Source organism: Strix aluco, chromosome 19, assembly GCF_031877795.1.
Source record: "Strix aluco isolate bStrAlu1 chromosome 19, bStrAlu1.hap1, whole genome shotgun sequence".
In the NCBI taxonomy this organism is placed as follows: Eukaryota; Metazoa; Chordata; class Aves; order Strigiformes; family Strigidae; genus Strix; species Strix aluco.
Window position 1 is genome coordinate 7,271,954 of NC_133949.1, and position 17,938 is coordinate 7,289,891.

General features: G+C 49.1%; 2 protein-coding genes across 2 annotated transcripts in view; one reads left to right on the plus strand and one right to left on the minus strand.

The window, feature by feature from the left end:
* Window positions 1-11,876, plus strand: part of RFC2 (replication factor C subunit 2) — a 24,344-nt gene extending 12,468 nt beyond the window's left edge. Inside the window, exon 11 of the mRNA XM_074845202.1 lies at window positions 11,747-11,876. Within this exon, the coding sequence (XP_074701303.1) occupies window positions 11,747-11,827 (81 nt within the window). The 3' untranslated portion in view covers window positions 11,828-11,876. The remainder of the gene's footprint in view (window positions 1-11,746) is intronic.
* The window catches only part of LAT2 (linker for activation of T cells family member 2), a 17,301-nt gene extending 774 nt beyond the window's left edge, over window positions 1-16,527 (minus strand). The window contains 12 exon segments of the mRNA XM_074845204.1: window positions 1,658-1,742; window positions 2,609-2,677; window positions 3,503-3,568; window positions 5,434-5,489; window positions 5,634-5,664; window positions 6,263-6,421; window positions 6,855-7,003; window positions 7,558-7,606; window positions 8,479-8,522; window positions 10,049-10,088; window positions 10,835-10,940; window positions 16,290-16,527. Coding sequence (XP_074701305.1) covers window positions 1,658-1,742; window positions 2,609-2,677; window positions 3,503-3,568; window positions 5,434-5,489; window positions 5,634-5,664; window positions 6,263-6,421; window positions 6,855-7,003; window positions 7,558-7,606; window positions 8,479-8,522; window positions 10,049-10,088; window positions 10,835-10,922 — 836 coding nt within the window. The 5' untranslated portion in view covers window positions 10,923-10,940; window positions 16,290-16,527.
* Window positions 16,528-17,938: the final 1,411 nt, after the last annotated feature.

Sequence of the window (17,938 nt, forward strand, 5' to 3'; positions counted from 1 at the left end):
AAGCAGGGCCACGCTGTGACTAATGCAGAAATGTAATCCTCTCCTCCTCAAAACTTCTCTGTGGAAGAGGAATAAATGCAGAATTGCTTATAATAGTTACAACTTTAGCAATCCTCATTTTTTCGTGGATAATCTGTCTTCCTTCCCTCCAGATGCTCAGCCAACACAATGCCTGGCTATTCCATAAACACCTTCCAAAAAGAAGACATTTCTCTGCAACCCCATCCAAACAGTCCATTCTTATGATATTTGCTTGGCTTACTCCAGCTCAAGCAGAGAGGGACGTCTGGCAGCGAGGTACCGCTGCAGCAGGTTTCTCAGGCAGGGGCCCCTGTGTCCAGCTGCATCCCAGCAGAGGCTGGTGTTGGACTGTGGGCAGCAGCGGGTGTCTGTGGGCAGGGGAAGAGGCATCTGGCAGGCTGAGCTGTTTGCTACCAGCCAGAGCACGTGCATGGACTGCTGGGAAGCGACTCACATGCCATGGGTGACACACAATGAATCCTCGACCAAAAAACACAACTTGCAGCTTCCCCTCCAGCACAGTCTTTGTCAGAGCTAACGCTGCCAGGATGGGCTGCTGAAGTTCAGAGCAAATGCTGCAACATGGAGAACAGGGTGACTGTGCTTTGCATAGTGGGGCCAAATCTTAAATATTTTGCATGACTTCAGAAAGATCCGATTCTGGGGGTCTGCCCACTGCTGGTGCCCACAGATTGGGGAATAGAAAACCCTGTAACTGGAGTGCCAGCATGTGGCATAAGGATGATTCTGCTGTGTCTCTGCAGGTGCTCAAAAAATAAAAATCTGACAAGGAGAGTGATACTGGTCCCAGTCCCTCTCCCAGCTGAAGTCCTAGACCAGTCTGGAGCAGAGTGACCAGCTCTACACGCTCTAACCAGCACGTAGAGACACCACAGATCTATACATTAGCACAGTGGTGGTTTATTTTCCTCTTTCCCTTTCCTAGCGATCCACATACACTTGTCTGCTGAGAAGAGGTTCCGCAAGGCCTCCAAGAGCCTGTTTTGAGCTACAACAGCTAATGCAGAACTGTCGCTGCGTTTGGTATATCTGGGGCTGCTTTTCTTCCATACGTTACCATGCATTTACTGACACCGTGTTGTATCACCCACTCATTCAGTGTCATGAAATCTTCCTGCAGCTCTCCACAGATGGTTTTTACTTTAACTGCCTTGAGTAATTCTTTACCATCAGCATCAGGTTGCTGCTGATAACAGGGCAGGATATGCGGTTATAGCAGAGCAGGCAGGGCTCAGCTGAGCCCAGGGAATCCCGTACACTGCTCAGCCTCCGAGCTGCACAGACCAGAGGGGTTTTGGGGGTTCCTGTCCGCAGCACATAGCAGCGCTGCCTGAAGCTGCTCTGACGTTGGTTTAAGTTCCTGTTGGAGGAGGATAGCACTGAGATGTGGACTTTGACAAATTTGTCTCCACAATCTGCGTTAGTCAGCTTGGCATCAGCCAGAGACATGGCACAGCATGGAGCAAGCTGCTCCTGCTCCCTGCACGGCCTGCGTGGGCTGCTGGGCACCGACTGGCCCCACCGGCGAGGGGCAAAGCTCCAGCTGAGCTCTCTTCAGCATAAACACAAACCTCCCACCCCTAATAAATACATCGACCATTTGCTCTCTTTTTACCTGTGCTTTGACAGAAAGGCAGGGCCTGATGCAGGGGCCGCGTTGACGTAGTCTGGTTCATCATCTGGGCTTTCTGTCTGCAGAGCTGTGAGCGAGGATGGGAAGCACTGATCAGTAAGCAGGTCTAAAAACACATACACCCCATAAACACACTCTGCGTCCTGCCAATATAGTTAGTCTTCAGTGCCGACATATTTTTGCGCCTGGGCTAAGAAACCTCAGACGGCAGTTCAAGATCTCCTTGAAGGGGCTTCAGAATGCTCACAGCAAATTTGCAAATGCTCTGCGAGCAGCTAGTGTGGACAGCTTTGCAGAGCCAAAAGACACGGACTTAGATTTAATCTAGAGAGTATGCAAACAGGATGACAAGAATCAGTTTGCTTAGGCAGCTTCCACACCAGAGACAGAAAGCTCTTAAATATATTTGTACACATTCACCACTATCTCCCAGGCCAGACTACCCGCTGTGCTTCACAGGAAGCCACACATTAGATTGAACTCTGTTTAAAGGTTAGCTTAAGAAATATCCAGCCCTGATTACTGCGGAAGAGTTGCAGGATGACCCACTGGATGTGTGTGCTGCACATTTCTTTGTTGGACGGGATTACAAGGCTGAGCTTGCACCAGGCCAACTTCAAAATGTAAGAGGATATAAGACATGAAGAGCGACATTCTTCTGTAGCATCCCGTGGTCAGGGTTTAGGCACAGCCACCTACATGGTGGCCTTCCGAGTACTAGAAACACCACATCCCATCATAGCAGCATTCAATTACGAGTGTGTGTCGCATTTTGCACATTGCCTTAGATGTTTATCATGAACGACTGGGGAAAAAATAACTCAAGATGGGGGCAATGGCTGCATTGCCTTGAGCGTGGCTTATGCTGGTCTAGCGTGACAGGCACCCTGCCCATGAGCCCCATCCCTAAATAGTCAACAATTGACAACATACCTTCTGCCTGCTGGAGTTTCCACATGTGCATCGCCGCACTGTTCTCATAGTCTACAGCATCATCTGTGACTAAGAAGAGTTTGGACAGGATGATGCTGAACAGCAAATGGACTAAAAATGGGCCTTTGTGAAACCCCCCTCCTACCGCTGCACCCCGACTGCCCCGTGCACATGGCTGAGTTTCCAGCCGGGTGGCTGCCGTCCTGCTGCAGGTCTGCTGATGCTGCCTCATCGTTTTTCCAGCCCTGACCATGTGCCTGGATATCTACAGGCATTGACGGGGATCAGACTGGTCCCTGCTGCTTCTGCCTCCTCTAATCGCTCCGTACAAAGGCAGGCTGGAGCAGGGCAGGCTTCAGCAGCGCAGAAAGCGTTCTGTTAATTTGCTGAAGGAAACCAAATTGACTTCCTATTCTGACTGCAACGTCCCAGGACAGAAGCTGGAAGCCCTTAAGCAGGCACTGTGGTCCAATGTCATCCTCCAGCAGCTCACTGACTGCAGCATTCTTGGGCTGGACGTGGGGAGAAACCTGAGCTGGGGTCTATAACCATGATCAGTCTTAGCTGTAACAACACTGTAAGACCTAGAGAAACAATGCAGACCCCAACGCTCCTGAATTGCTGCAGACATCTCCTAATCAAAGGGATCAGCTCAGAGGTGAGCTCACAACTGGTAAGGCATCACCACATGCGTTTTCCTGCAGAAAGGAAAGCTCCAGGTCTGCTCTGTCCCTGCGGCAGCCCTTGCACCCCAGCTCCACCAGCACGGAGCTGATAGGAAGAGCTGAGCCTGCAAATGAGGGGTTTTCCCTTGACTGAGCAGATCTCGGTCCTTCTCTGCACTTCCAGATACCTTTGTACAACACACAGAGACCACGACAGCAACACACCTACCTGTATCAGAGCCATGAGACACTCCAATGATGACATTTTGATAGGACTGGGAATCCTCCTCTTTCTCTGGCAGAGAGAAGAAAGAGGGGGAAATGAGCTTAAGGAAGCATAGGTGACCTGGAAAGATCCCCCAGCACTTGCAGGAGAGGGCTGTTTCCCACAATGAATTGCACATTAGCTAAAAACTCATTAGTCTTTGTGACAGCCTGCGCTGGCCCAGCAACAGGCCATCCCCAGTGCAGTCGAACTGGGCGATCACTGCCCCGCGGGAGCGGTGTCACCGATGCCTGGAGCCCTGGCTGAGCCTCTCCGGCCACAGCAGCACCCATGGAGCCAGCTGAGGGTGAGCGGCCAAAGCTGGTCCTGAGGCACTGTGACTTTTCTTACAAACAGGAATAAAACCCAGTAAGCATAATTACTAGCCCTACAGCAGCCCCCAAGGTGAAGCAGGGAGGGGAGCTGGCTCTGGTGTGGCTTGAACCCCCAGGCTCCCAGCCCAGGTTAGCAGTCGGGAGGGGATTTTCTTTCCCAGCGAGTGTTAAGCTTGCAACTGCGGTGTCTTCTTGGGCTTATTCTCAGTTTTGGGGAAGGACCTGAGCCCCAGTCCAAGCATGTAAAATCTGAAAGCATCTAGAACCAAAATCTGCTTGAAAGAATTTAAAACCCTCAAGCTCTTTGTTCTGTTGCTGGTTATTTCAGCTCTCTGGATGGGCCTGTGAGCAGCTGAACCACGTGAGTCCCTATACTGCTAACCTCAAACCCTGCATCCACCAGTGCTGACAACACCACTGACACCCAACAGTTTGTGTGGTCATGGCACCTAAGCTGGAAAAGTTTGCACGCAATGTAAGCCCTGCTGCTGCCCACCCTGCGACCCTCCAGTGCTTCTCCAAAGCCTCAGCGAAGGGGAGAAGCCCCGAGCTCAGCAGGGCAGTTGATCTCAGCCAGGACAGGCACCCCCTGCATGGGCAAGGGCTCTGCTGCCCAAAACCACACCGGGCAGGAGGGAAAGCATTAGCCAAGGGAGCCTCTCAGAGCAGCTCCGCAATGGCTACACACTGACACTACCTCTAGGTAGTCCTCAGCCACTGAAAAAGCATTAAAACTAGTAAGGGATACAAAAACTTTCATGTTAATAGATTCAGGTTTCTCTTTCTCCCTTTGCACACCTCCCCCCCCCCCTTTTTTTTTTTAAATAAGGTACATTGGTTTTGGTAAACAAATTATTTTTTAACCTATTTTTTTCCCCCCAGTCTCTTTAAATAAAAAAATAGGATTCATGTTTTGAAATTCATTTTAGATAAAAATAGATTGATGTCTGAGTCAGTGCAGAGAAGTGCCGAGTACCCAGGGAAGTGAAAACATTTCACAGATGCAATATTTGCCTTGAAAAGATGCATATGAATGGAGCAGTGTGTTCCATCCCACCTTCATTCAGTAGCTTCATAAATCAAGCACACAAAGTATTTAAAGGTGTCCCTTTGGTAAAAAGCTTCCGGATGAGGACATACCCCTTCCTGTGCGTCTGGGCAGGGCCCTGTGGGGCTGCAATCTCTGCTCACGCAAACCAAACTGAGCTAAAAACAGGGAAATGGCTTTGTTACCCCATACACTCTTGCAGTGAGATTTGCTGCTGCCCAGAGATGAAACAGAGTAAGAACCAAGCGTTTTGTGCAGTCGGAGCCAGGGATGCGTTTGGGCTGTCCTGTTTATAGCCAACAGATGGACTGAGCGGTGCTTGGGCATCCCTCAAGCCCCACGGCTCTGCTACACCCCTTAACAAACATCTCTCCTGGACCCACGCTTGCTTCAGGCGATACGGCAATAACGCACAGACCCAGGCAAGAAAAGTCTTGTAGCTGCCTGGAGCCACTCAACAGCCGGGCTGGTGGCTAGAGAAGAAACCCATCTCACTTGCATGGAGACCTTACCATTGGGTGGTGTGAAGAACCTGGCACAGTTGTAGTAATCCAGAGATATGGGTTCCCTGTGAGAAGAGCAGCCGCCGTTAGCTCCTCCTGCCCGAGGCAGCCCACAGGCTTCCCAGTCTGAGCTACAAGAGAGCCAGGACCACACTGGGACCAGTATGCCTCTGCTCAATTGTGCTGGCAGGCAGCAACCAGCTACTTACACGTAGGCAGCATCCCCTTGCAGGCAGTCCTCTGCAAGCACAAAGGGTTTGCTGTCAGCACACCATATAGTTGCACGAATTCCACTGCCATCCGAAAGCACAGCCGGACAAATTCCCCAAGCGCAGTGATGGCGAATGTCCCCAGCAGCCAGAAAAGTCCTGGCTTGGCCCCAAAGCCTGTCCACAAGCAGAGCCGGGAGGCTGGAGCAAGGGAGGCAGCCCTGATCCACCCCACGCCATGGGAAAACCAGGGCTCATCACTTCTCATGGACAGATTCTGCCAGCTGGCAGGAGATCGGGAATATCCTCCCCAGTTTGGGAAAGGAGAGCATGGCCCCATGTGCCAATAATCTCTTAGGGCGAGCACCAGCTCACGCTGTCCTGGGAGGGAGCGGGGGGCTCGCCAGCATCCCGTCCCCCTCCGCTCTGACCGTTAATCAGATCAGTGTGTGTCTTACAAAGCAATCACTAAATTAACCAAGCCGGAGCTCTGCCAGCTGCGGTGGCGGCTGCCTGCGTGCTCCCCGCCAGCTCTCATCCCCAGTAACCTCTCATCGCCTCGGCAGCCTTCCCTCCCCACACCCCTGGCCGTGTGGCTGCAGCATTTACCTGTCAGGAAGTTCTGATACCTGGGCTCGGTCCTGCTCCCTGGGGAAAAGCAGAGGGGCACGTCATGCTCGGGCTCAGGCCGAGCGAGGGGAGCAGTTTGATGATGGTGCCACTGAGCATTTCGGCAGCAGCAGCAGCTCTGCCCCTGCTCAGCTCTTTGCTTGGGGCCAGGGACACGGCTGAAAGGTTGGATGCCCCAGGGCAGAGGTGCTGGGACAACCAGGGGTGATATTTTAAATAATCTGGCCCTGTGGCTCTAACTAGGCCTGGTCAGCCATAGCACACTGCATTTTAAACTCAGACCCAGCCTATCTTATTAAGCATCACTGTGCAGTACCATGGGTAGGTGCTAATAACAGGAAAGAATTTTATCATCACCCAGCTTGTTTCTAGGATAACCCCCCTGTGCCCTGCCTGGGGTCCAGCAGTGAGTAACCAGACTCTCAGAGGCTCTGTCTTCCCAAAACTGCCGAGAGTTCCCAGCCAGCACCTACACAAATGAGCCAAAATTTGCAACATCCCCATTTATTAATTTTGCAGTAGGTGCTTCCCCCGTGCCTGCATGGATGGGGAGAGCATTGAACCAGGGCCCATCCCAGGGGAGATGCTCACCGTATCCAGTGCGGCGGGAGGTGCCAAGCTCCTTGGTGGTTTTCCTGAAAGACAGAAAAGGGAGCTAAAGTCCCAGGTCTGAGCAAACTGTACCAGGGGTTACAAACCACAGCAATGACTAAGCCAGAAGGACCACCCGTGAAATCTCCCTGCGAGGTTGTAACAGGACACACATCGAGCAATGGGAGATGAGGAGTTCGGGGTCAAATCCCAAGATAGGAATAACTATGCCTGAATATCACAGCAGAATTATTGCAGCTGTGTAGTTCTTGGGCATTTTGGTGATGGGGAGAAGGGAATTTCTCACATCAAACTGCTTTAAGGAAAGAACGGCCATTCCTGTTTCATGATGTACCTATTACGTACAGCCACAGCTCGGTTCCTCGGGTTCGATTTAAATGGTTGCCAGCAGAATGCAGACTGACTGAAGAAAATCCAGAAAAAGTCTAAACCCACTATTGACCATCAATAAATTAAGCAACCTGATCTAGTTGAAGATGTCCCGGCTCATTGCAGGGGGGCTTGGACTAGGTGACCTTTAAAGGTCCCTTCAAACCCAAATTATTCTATGATTCTAAGTATAGCCCAAGCCACATCTATAGGGTCCAGAACCCAATCCCAAATCCTGAACATTCACGTATGTTGGGTGAACTTCATCCAACCTTGGCTCTACAGCTAGGTTTTGCTTGGGTTTTTTACCTACCTTGCTAATTTTTCAGGTTCCTTTATTTGTTCCAGCCTTCGTGTTGTAGCTAGCACCAAGAACAAAACGGGGTGTTAATTATTATGGCAGCAGCAGATATTTCAAAGAGCACGGAGCATCCACCAGAGACCATTCCCCAGTACTGGCAAGAATTTTTCTAAGGCATCCCAAAATAGCTTCCAAATTGTTCCTTGAAAGTTCATAAATGACCAAAACGGGAAACAGGGAGGAAAAGCTGGCAGCTGTGCAGACCACAGAGCTAGTTAATGCACATTGGAGGAAGCCACAATCCCAACTACTGCCTTATTGCCCACTGTCCCCCAAACCTACTTGACTTGGGGGCCTCTCCCACACCCAGCACCCCTCCCTTCACACTGCAAGATGCATCGGTAGGTTGTGAGCTTTGGTTGGGCTGTGCTGAAACAAAGACTCGTAGGGGGATTATGGGGCTTGGGCCCAGCAAGGTCCCAGGGAAAGGAGCGGCCCCCGCAGAGCCCGTCTGCAGACGGTGACATTTCATACAGACCCCATCAGCAGCTCGTTTCAGGATAAAAATCAAAAGGTCAGCACCTAACCCAACTTGCCGCAGGAAGCAGTAAGGGGGTGATGATAAATGAGTCACTCCTATCAATTCGGGTTCACCCACACTGTCGTTTTCACAGGGTGAACGGAGTGGTTTGAAAAGCCCAAGTTAATAAGGCGTTGCATTTCAATGACATTGCTTTAGTGATTTATTTTCAACGTGAAGGGAAATTTTTTTCCATTAGCTCAGAATTCACATCTCTAGAAGAATCTAAGGTGGTTTCGACAATCTCAGTCTCATATCATTTCACCACCTGGCTTCAAGGTGACCCTTTTAATTTTTACTTCCCTCCCCGTTCTGTGCATGCAGCACCCCCACCCTGCAACATTCATACTCACTGGAATAGGATCGAATCACCTCAAACCTCTGCTGACTTTCGAGCCTGGAAAAAACAGAGGTATAACCTCAGCTGAATTTTGGGGTCTATGACAAGGAAAACAGATGCAAGAGACCTTCCTGTTTGGTGAGCACAGCCCCCACACTGGGCTTGGTGAGAAGCTGGGGTGTGTCGCTCAGCAGGTCATGCAGAACCCATATGGGCTGGGAGCAGTTTTCCAGACCCCTCTTTGACCCTTTAAAGTCAAGATGTGCTTATAGACCATTGACAGAGCAGCTGACATCAGTTTAGGGAAGGACCCAGGGATGAGGAAAACATCATGTAGGATAATTCCTACTCTGACACTTTATGCACCGGTTAAGGCCAGAAGAGCATTTTCAGCCACAAAAAAAAAGGGTGTTCACCCATGAAATTTTTTCAAATTTCCCTTGTTCACCTCTGCCACTGCCCCTGCCAACATCCACCTGAAAAAAATAACGTATGTGATCAACAATAAAAATAACATACATGCCCAGTAACCTCTTTACTTCTCAGTTAACAGGAGAGCTGCTCTTCAGAGCACAAGAGGATTCAACGGCTCTTCTACTGCAGGTGCATACTGCACTTACTAACTCTGATTTGGGGACCCTGAAAGTGTCCCTTTCCCACCCCCTTTCATTTGGGCACCCCCCATCCCAAGCTGGTATTCACGACACAGGGCTGGCAGGGAGATGAGATGTCAAAGGACCTCATCGCAGAGTCTGCAAATGTATAGAGTTAAACCACTTTGCTTGCGAAAAGCCCTAACTAACCCAAAACAGATTTCTAAAAAGAGCACACAATACCATGAGCCTGAAGTCAAACCACCCAATCCAGGTACAAATTTCAAGGAGTCGGGACAATTCAGTACGAGCCAGTGGGGGTCGGAGCCTGCGCTTGGCCTTTCCATCGGTCTGCGATGGGCCACACCGAAGCCTTTCCCCTGGTCCCGGGCAAGCGGAGCAGAAGCAAACACCCCGACCCCACGGAGGCTTTGCAGAGCCCCTTTGCACCATGTTTGCTCCTATATCAAAGGTTACAAGACAGCTTTTTTTTTTTTTCTTTATATCATTTAGCTGTGGTTTGTCTGTTGCTGAAGGAAATAAGGGGGTGTGCGTGTGTGTACAATCGCATTTCCTTCATTGCTTACGCTGCAGGTCGGCGGTTGCTTTGGCACAGGATCCCACCAGCACCAGCCAAGGGCAGGGTCTTTCTCGTTTAGGAAGTTACCAACCTCTCTACCTCATTGCGGGGCACGACGGGACAGGATAAGAACTTGCCCTTCCAATTCTCCCAGGACTTTTTCCAACTAGTCAATGACTCACAGGCATCATGGTCCAAGCTTCAGTTTCATTTTGGATTATTCTTTATAAATGCACTTCAGCAGCGCCCTGGGCTGGGACACGCCACCCTGCATGCCCCATTCTGGGATTACTTTATTTTCTGTAAATCCAGATCTCAGCTGTGAGGCATGGAGTGGGTCTGGTTGTGGCCAGGGTCTCAACCCAGGTGAGCTGTTTGGGGAAGAAGCGCGATTGTGAAAGGCAACTTACTGGCTCCTTCGCTCACTCAGCTGCTTCTCTCGCTTGGTAGCTGGAAGACAAGGAATAAAAAAGCTCTTATGAAAGAGATGATTTGGGAGTTAAAGATCAGAAAGGCCAATAAGACACATTCACAAAACTTCTTCAACCAGGAGCATGAGAGGACAGCAGAGGCAGCAAGCAGCAGTTGCAATAGGGTTTTGATTAATTTATTTTAAACTATTTTTGAATTGTAATATTTGTTTCAGACACTGCAAAGCAAGCCAGCCAGCCAATCCGGTCCCCAAAACCCCAAACTGCAGCCTCTCTTCCCCAGTAAAACCCACCCAGTGCTCAAAGGTGGGCTCAAACCCCATTGGGGTGGGTGCTCACCCCAATCTCTTTGTATTGAATGTATATACGGATTTATCCCCCAGACTGTCCTTCTGTGCCTGCCCGCCCCAGAGCTTCTGCAGGATTTTTGCAGCTGGAGATGGTCCTCCCAGGTGTGGTGTCCCAAAGCCACCCACCACGGTGACCATGGAGAAGGGTCTGCAGCCCATGGCATTGCACCCACCCCAGGGAAGGGGTGCTGCAGGGTCAGGGGGTCCTTCCCCCCAGCTGCTCCCAGGCCACCAGCACAGACCCTTCCCAGCTTCAGCTGCTGGGAGTGTCCCCAGGAGGGCAAAGCTCCCCATGGCTGAGCAGGACCAAGCCACCCAGAGGGGACACCCCAAAAGGAAAGTGTGTGCCCAGCGTGACCCCCAGCCCAGCCCAGGGCCACGGGCAGGACCCCGAAGGACGCGGGCAGAGCCTTACCCGAGAGCTGGCACTTGACGCAGAGGCTGACGGCAGCTCCGAAGAGCATCAGCGCGGCGGCTGCCCACAGCAGCTCCAGCTGCGCCATGGCCCGGCCACATCCAGCCTGAAACACAGCGCGAGGGGAACCCCATGAGCATTGGGTGCACGTGGGGCTGCACGGCCACCACTCGGAAAGCTTTCACCCCCCCAAACAGCCACGTGCTGTTTGCATTCACACCCTAAAGAGTTGGGTGCTTGCTGAGGATGCAGAAGAGACTTTAGGGTTATCTTACGGGGCGGCAGAGGCAACATCCTTTCCCCACACCGCTCCGGTCCGAGGGGCTGCACACACACTTTCCACTCCAGTAAGACCTGAGCACACCCCAGAGCCAAACCCCCATTTCACTGGAGGGAAAGAGAAGAGGTTCACGAGGTTCTGCTCAGGACATTGGCACAGAGAGGAAAAACCCACTTGGATTTACTCATTCCTAACCCCATAACCCACATTGCCATCATCCAACATTGTCAGTGGATGTTTTGATATCTAGAGGAGAGGGCAAAAAGGAAGGCACTTGGAAGTATTCAAAGCTGCCAAGTATGAGATGCTCCAGCTATTTCCCTGCAGTGCAGAGTTACTCTAAATGTTAAATTCCCCACACTTTTTCCTGCATTGAACTGGCTCAGACACCAGCTCTTCCCCTCCTTTCCATGACAGGCTCTTCCACAAACAGCAGCTAACATTTTGTAATAATCAGCATGATTTGGCTTCAATTTCTTCCTTTAAAACACAAAACATCCTATAAATATCACAGAAAACAGCCTGCTGCGTCTGGGATGGATCGTTTAGCCCATTCCTATTCCCTGGGGCCAGAATTTCTTTACTTGCAGATATTTTAATTTATTTTTGTTTTTAATAAACTACTTCTTTAGCCCCTAGGGATGGAGATGCTTCAACTTGCCAAAGACCAGAACGTCATTCTCTGCTGGGTAGGAAGCTTTCCTGCCGCCTGACTTGAATCTCCCTTGTTACAACTTAATCCTGTATTGGTATAGCCACTGTGGATGGGGGGAGGAAATACATATATATCTGGGGAAATATATATATTAAAATAATTAAACAAATATCAATAACAGACGATGGAAAACAGCAGCTTGCTTCTGCCCTGCTCAGCACCTTCTGCTTCCACTTACATAAAGCAGAATAAATAACATTTCTCTGCCCAAACTGCAAGCCACTCCAACACCCCATTCACACAGGAGGAAACCCGAGGGCCTCTCCTCTCAGCAGCGAGCCCCTCGGCACTGAGCAGCCACCCTCCTGCCCATGCCGGTCGCTCAGCACTGCGGCCAAGGATGCTGTGGGAGGTTTTGTGGTCCAGTCTGGCACTGGAATCCCAGTCCTACACCAGTGTCCTAATGACCAAGGCACAGTGTAAAGGACTGCGGGGCAGGGGAAGGAGAGGAAAGAGGCAGTACCCCATTTCTGCTCCTGACAGCCCACAGCCCCTCGAGCACAGTGTTGCTCTGCCCCTGTCAGGAGGGAATGATCACCGAAGGATGGGATGGGCTGCCCAGGGTTTGGTGTCAGCATCTGCTCAGCGGTGCCCAGACACGGTCTGCCTGCCCAGAAGTGACCCTACACTTGGTTTTGAGACCATCCTCTCTGCTTGTGAGCAAACTGGGTTTACTTCTACTCCCTTCAAGGCTGCCTGGGCTCACAAGGACGACGTGGCAGCTCCCAGCACTCCCTCCATCATGGTTTTGCTCTTCATAGACCCCTCAGGGGCCTTTCCTTGCAAAGTTTCTTGCAGCACTTTCTGAAGAAGCCAGGATGAGTCATTTTAGATTAACGACATGCCCAGATCCCCATGGACCCACCCCAGATGTGCAGGACCAGCACCCTGTGACCAGCACCCCCAGCTGCAGCCAGGACATTGGGGATGGAGCCTGGTGAAAACCATGTGGTTTCTCACATCATTTTTCCTTGGCTCAACATCCTCACTGGAAATTGTGACCTGTGGATTATCTCTAAAGCATCTGCAAGAGGCAGCTAAAGGAAGTTGGCCCAGTGCTGATGACCAAAATTCATTATACAAAGGGCTGTAATATTGCTGGGCTGGAGGGGGGGAAGTTGGGGTTGGTTTTTTTTTCTTTTTCTCTTTTTTCTTTTTTTTAAATAAAGGCAAGGCAGAGCTGAAGGTGCCTGACAACGCTGACCTAGTTTACACTGTTGTAGGACAGGCCGCCATGTCCCTTCTAGAGCTGGTTTTATTTCTGCAGCGGGGCAGTAACGCAGCAAACCCAGGCTGCTCCCAAGCCCCTCGCTCGACAGGAACCCCAGAGGTGGTTATTTGCAGGGGCTGCCGAGCAGGGCACTGCACGTCCCATCCCCATCACGACGTCCCCTCCAGCGAAAGCTCCCATGGGCACCAAGTTACAAGCACAACACCAGCCTGGAGGTTATTATTTGTGTTCACTGAACATCCAAGTCCATGGAAATCCTTTCTTTTGGTACAAAAGCTCCTCCTGAAAAGAGCTGATGGAAGGAGGTGATGAACAGATTTATGACAAGCAGAAGGCTGGAGGCACTTACTCATGGCTGGCGAGATATAAATAAAATATTTGGAAAGCTGAACATGCTTTCCCTGCTCTCTACCCTGGGGATATGAGAGAGGAGAATAAATAGACTCAAGACACTAAGGTCTGTGATGAGGCCTGAGTATATCAGAAGGACATACGGAGTTAATGGCTTGCTGATCAGCCTTGCTTTCAAGATGCTAAATTCAAAACCAGGAGAAAACAGATACCCATCTAGTTTCGGGAGTGAAATTCAGACAGCGTTGAAATGCCCTGGTCTGTTTGTACATGCCTCCATTCTCCTCTTGTATGTTGTTTTCCCCTTTTTGCACTGGCAGGAGTTTCTCCTTACACAAGAAAGCTGGTGTGGCCACGGTGCCTGTCTCTGGCAGCAAGCACTGCCCGAGCACCCGCTGCCTGAGCACCCGCTGTCGAGCACCCTGGCCCCACAAAACCCCTGGGAGCAGCCGCTCTGAATAAGCGATTCCAGGGACAGTAACGGCTGGAGGCTGGATGAAGTCATGATCTCTGCGGTACAGCACCTCTCCTGCGAGGGGGAAGCACGCCTTCCCGAACAGGGGCCGCTCTTTTCATGGCCTCAGATATTTTTAGCAGAGACAAACTTTTTTTTTTTTTTTTCCAAAATGGGAAAAATTAATGAACTTGTGAAAGATCATTCACTCCATGTGCTCGGTCTTGTCAGCCCGGCTGCTGTTGTGGAAGGTTTCTAGTCCTAAATTAAGGATTAAACCCAGTAACGGGGCTCACTATAAACAGCCAACAGAAGGAGCATTTGTTTTATCAGGAGGACTGAAAGGTCACTCGCTTTTAAGTCTACTAAAGCAGAGAGTGAGAGTACATGGACAATCATCTGTCCAAGAGAATCACCACAGTGAGAAAAGCAGTTTAAATTTAAATAAGACAACACTGGCATATAAAATGAGTGGGTATAAGCTGCATTTGCACAGGTTAGAAATAAAATTCCCAATGAACGGAAAGTCTGGAAGAACTTTCCAACAGCAGCAGCAGAAGCAGAAAGCTCACTTAAAAAACCTTTAAGAGTACTTAAACTTTTTGCTGAAAATCCAGGAGAGTGAGGAACGCATTGATGTGGCATCAGCAAAAATGGCTGGTTTTCTGTAAGATCATTTCTGATGAAGTCATTTCAGCCCTTTGCAGACATCAAGCCCACCCCTCAAGCTCACATTGCAAGATGAAGACTGAAATTGCTGGGTTAGGTCATGTGTCCAACCTATTTGTAAAAAATGCCCGAAAGGTAAATATAGAAGAGTCTTCTCCTTTCCTTTCCAGATAGTTTTGTGGTCTGTGCCATTTTGCAATAAATTAAGACTAATTCAGACTGATTGGATGAGTCACCAGCATGAAATACAAAGTGGAGAGTTTATTTAAAACCTCGCCATATGAAATTTAGCACACAGACTTGTTGAACAGATGCAATATTCAGCTTGACTCAATGTCTCTAACATTTCTAAGAAAAGAAACACTACTTTCTGTTTGTCTACATTGCACAGAATACCACAGAAAGTCCTATCAATTTAGAAATTAAAGTCTCAGACCAAGGAAGCTCCTGTGGTTGGAACCACTTCAATGAGCATTGAGCCTCCAGAAAAGCTCCTTTCCAGAGGTCTGCACATCCCATTTCCTACCAGATCTTATGCCAGTGTAAATTTTCTTTGGAGCACCACTACAGCATAGATAAAGTCTGGTTTTGTACAGCTGTTCAAGCAGACCATGCCTTATTTTATGCAGAAGATGCATTTTGATGGAACATAGGACAAGAAGAAAAACCAGAACTGATAAATCAGCTTTCACACAGATTATCACTTCGTAAACTGCTTTAAAGAAACTCAGGAGGAAAAACAATACAGTGCAAAATCCTAATCACAACGAGCATGCCAGCACTAGGAGGTAATTCACAGAAATATCTTGTATTTGTCCTCAACTTGCCCTGTTTCAGTGGCACCAAAGCCAGGCAGCGTCCTTCGCTGCTGCTGCAGAGTCCGTGGGGACGCCGCTTTGGGAACTGCACATACAGGCAACTCATATGTATGTAACCGAGTAGTCCTATGCAGTTCAGAGCAATGAAAACGAGCCAATATCACACAAGATTATCCCATAATTATCCTGTTTTGCTAAAGTGTCTACCTCATGGCCCATATGACACTGAACGTTGATCACAAGAGAGAACTGATGCAAAGACAAAGCTCTTTCCATCCAGAATTAGCAATTTTAAGCACTTACATGCAGTAAAATAAATACCTTCCTATGCATGATGCCAGTCAGCCCTGAAACCGATGGGAAACCCAGAAAGTGTAGTTCAAGTCAGCTGTTTTGTAGGATTGGGCATTGGAGGGGGAAACATCGTGGGCTGCAGCGGTCCCAGAAGCTATAGGCAGGAGCCAGAAGCAGGACCAAACAGATTTGGGATGAGGACAGCTCAGCTCAGCCTGACTTCCAGAATATTTTAGTAGTGAGCACAGAAATAATGTAATTAAAAAATTGCCATGCTGTCATCAGCAGATGGAGTGGGGAGATGTAAAGAATAGTATGGTAAAACGAGCAATCCAGGTTGTATGGGACACTCTCTCATCTTGGGTCCAGAGGGGTACAAATGCTGAGAAGAGATATTTGGTAATTTTCATACCTTGGAGCTTGTCAGGTGATGGCCGTGAGCAGCAATGAGAAGTAACACCCAGCATATTGCTTTTCAGAGGGGTTTTACAGACCCTGAACCTTCTTTAAAAGGGTCATAGAGATCTAGCCTAGGATCTCCACTGAAATCAGTGGGCCGCCCCACCTGCCCCAAAGCTTTCACGTGAACCCCCCTGCACCCCCAGGCACCTTTCTCTCCCCATCCTTCCCTCTCCCACCTTACCTGCAGCCTCAGCCACTCTCTCCCATCTGTCCCATCTCCTCCCGCATCTCACGGCCGCAGCCACCAACACTGGAGCCGGTTCCTTCGGGGCTCGTTAGCCAGTTTCTGGTTTCCTGTCATCATCTGAATCACTAACCCCAACATCCGCCGCTCGGCCGGTCAGCCCCTCACCAGCTCACAAGAGGGATCTGCGGGTGCTGCTTGCATAAACTCACCCCGGGCAGCCTCTCGCAGGAGCGTTTCAGTTTTTCTGCCACAGGGAGAGGAAGAGGCTCGGACAGTGAGGAACCACACACGCCGCTAAAGTGCCTTCCCAAGCAGTCCTTGAGTTTCAGATGTGCCCCAGAAAAGTTAAAGTTTCCTTTTACCAAAGAACCTACGCAGGATTTAACACAGCACACTGGAAGCAGCAGATGCTGCCTGAAAAAACTCATAGCAGATAAAGCAAATAGCAAATTCTCTCTTAATTTTTACAGAAAAGTTGATAACAAGTCTCAAAGGCAGCAGATAGCCTGAGGTCACCACTGGCCAAACCTGGAGCTCCTGTCTGGAGCTGTAAGAATAAAACTATTTCTTATGCTTCAGCATTAGTAGTTTGCAGACATCAGACACAATTTCGCTGGGCTCTTAAAAAAAAAAAAAAAAAAGTAGCTCCTTAATTTTTTTTGTGCTTGAACAGAATGAGAGTTTATGAATAGTGGGGAATTTATGTACTGGCTTAGAGCCCTGTCACGGTACATGAAGCAGGTATCCTGCTCTAGGAATAGGAAAGTCTGCACATGCACGTAACAGCCACGTAGAGCTGTAGTTACTGGAGTGCAGCAGGCAGCTGGGCTTTACAGCCACAAACAACGGCTCATGCTGCCTCTCACTCTAATACCTCTCTTACATACAGGTGTGTAAATTACTCAGTAAAGGAAAATTTTGTTATATTTAAATTAGGGCACTCTCAAGCTGCCACAACCAGCCAACTACATCCATCTCTACGACAGAAGGTGACTCTTCTATCATAAAAATGATAAAATAGCCAACTGGTTACTATTTTTGCAACTCTGGATGGGAACTTTGCCATCAAGCTTTCAGAGGAAACATTGCTTTGATAAGATAGTTAACCACTGTATGTGCAAAAACATTTACACTTTCTCTCTTCCAATTCCAACCTGAGGTGCAAGAATAATTGCTTTGATGCACCTTCCAGAGCTGTTCCCACAGAAAATCTGGGTGCAGAGCCTATCTTGAAATCAGTATGTATGATCTGAACCAAAGATTAGAAGAACAAGACCCAGCTCTGAATTGCTTGCAGGGTTTCTGGCTGGCCCCGTGTAAAGGATACTATATAATGTAAAATACTTTTCTGACTGCCAGAACAATTGCTACAAGATTGGCATTTCTAGCAGAGGTCTTAACTAGGAATTAGTTTATTAGGGGCTTTCTAGCATTTTTTAAAAATTTATTTAAACACAAGTTGATAACTGAAGTTTTACAAAACAGTTGTTTATAGCAGAATTGTTGCTCTGAACACACTGAGACAATTACAGTTTGTCTCTTTCATACCAGAGGAAGTCTACTTTATTAGGAACAGCCGATGCTAAAAAGACACCGTGTACTTGCATATGGGTTCCCCTGATGGGTCTCACAGCTCCCGAGAT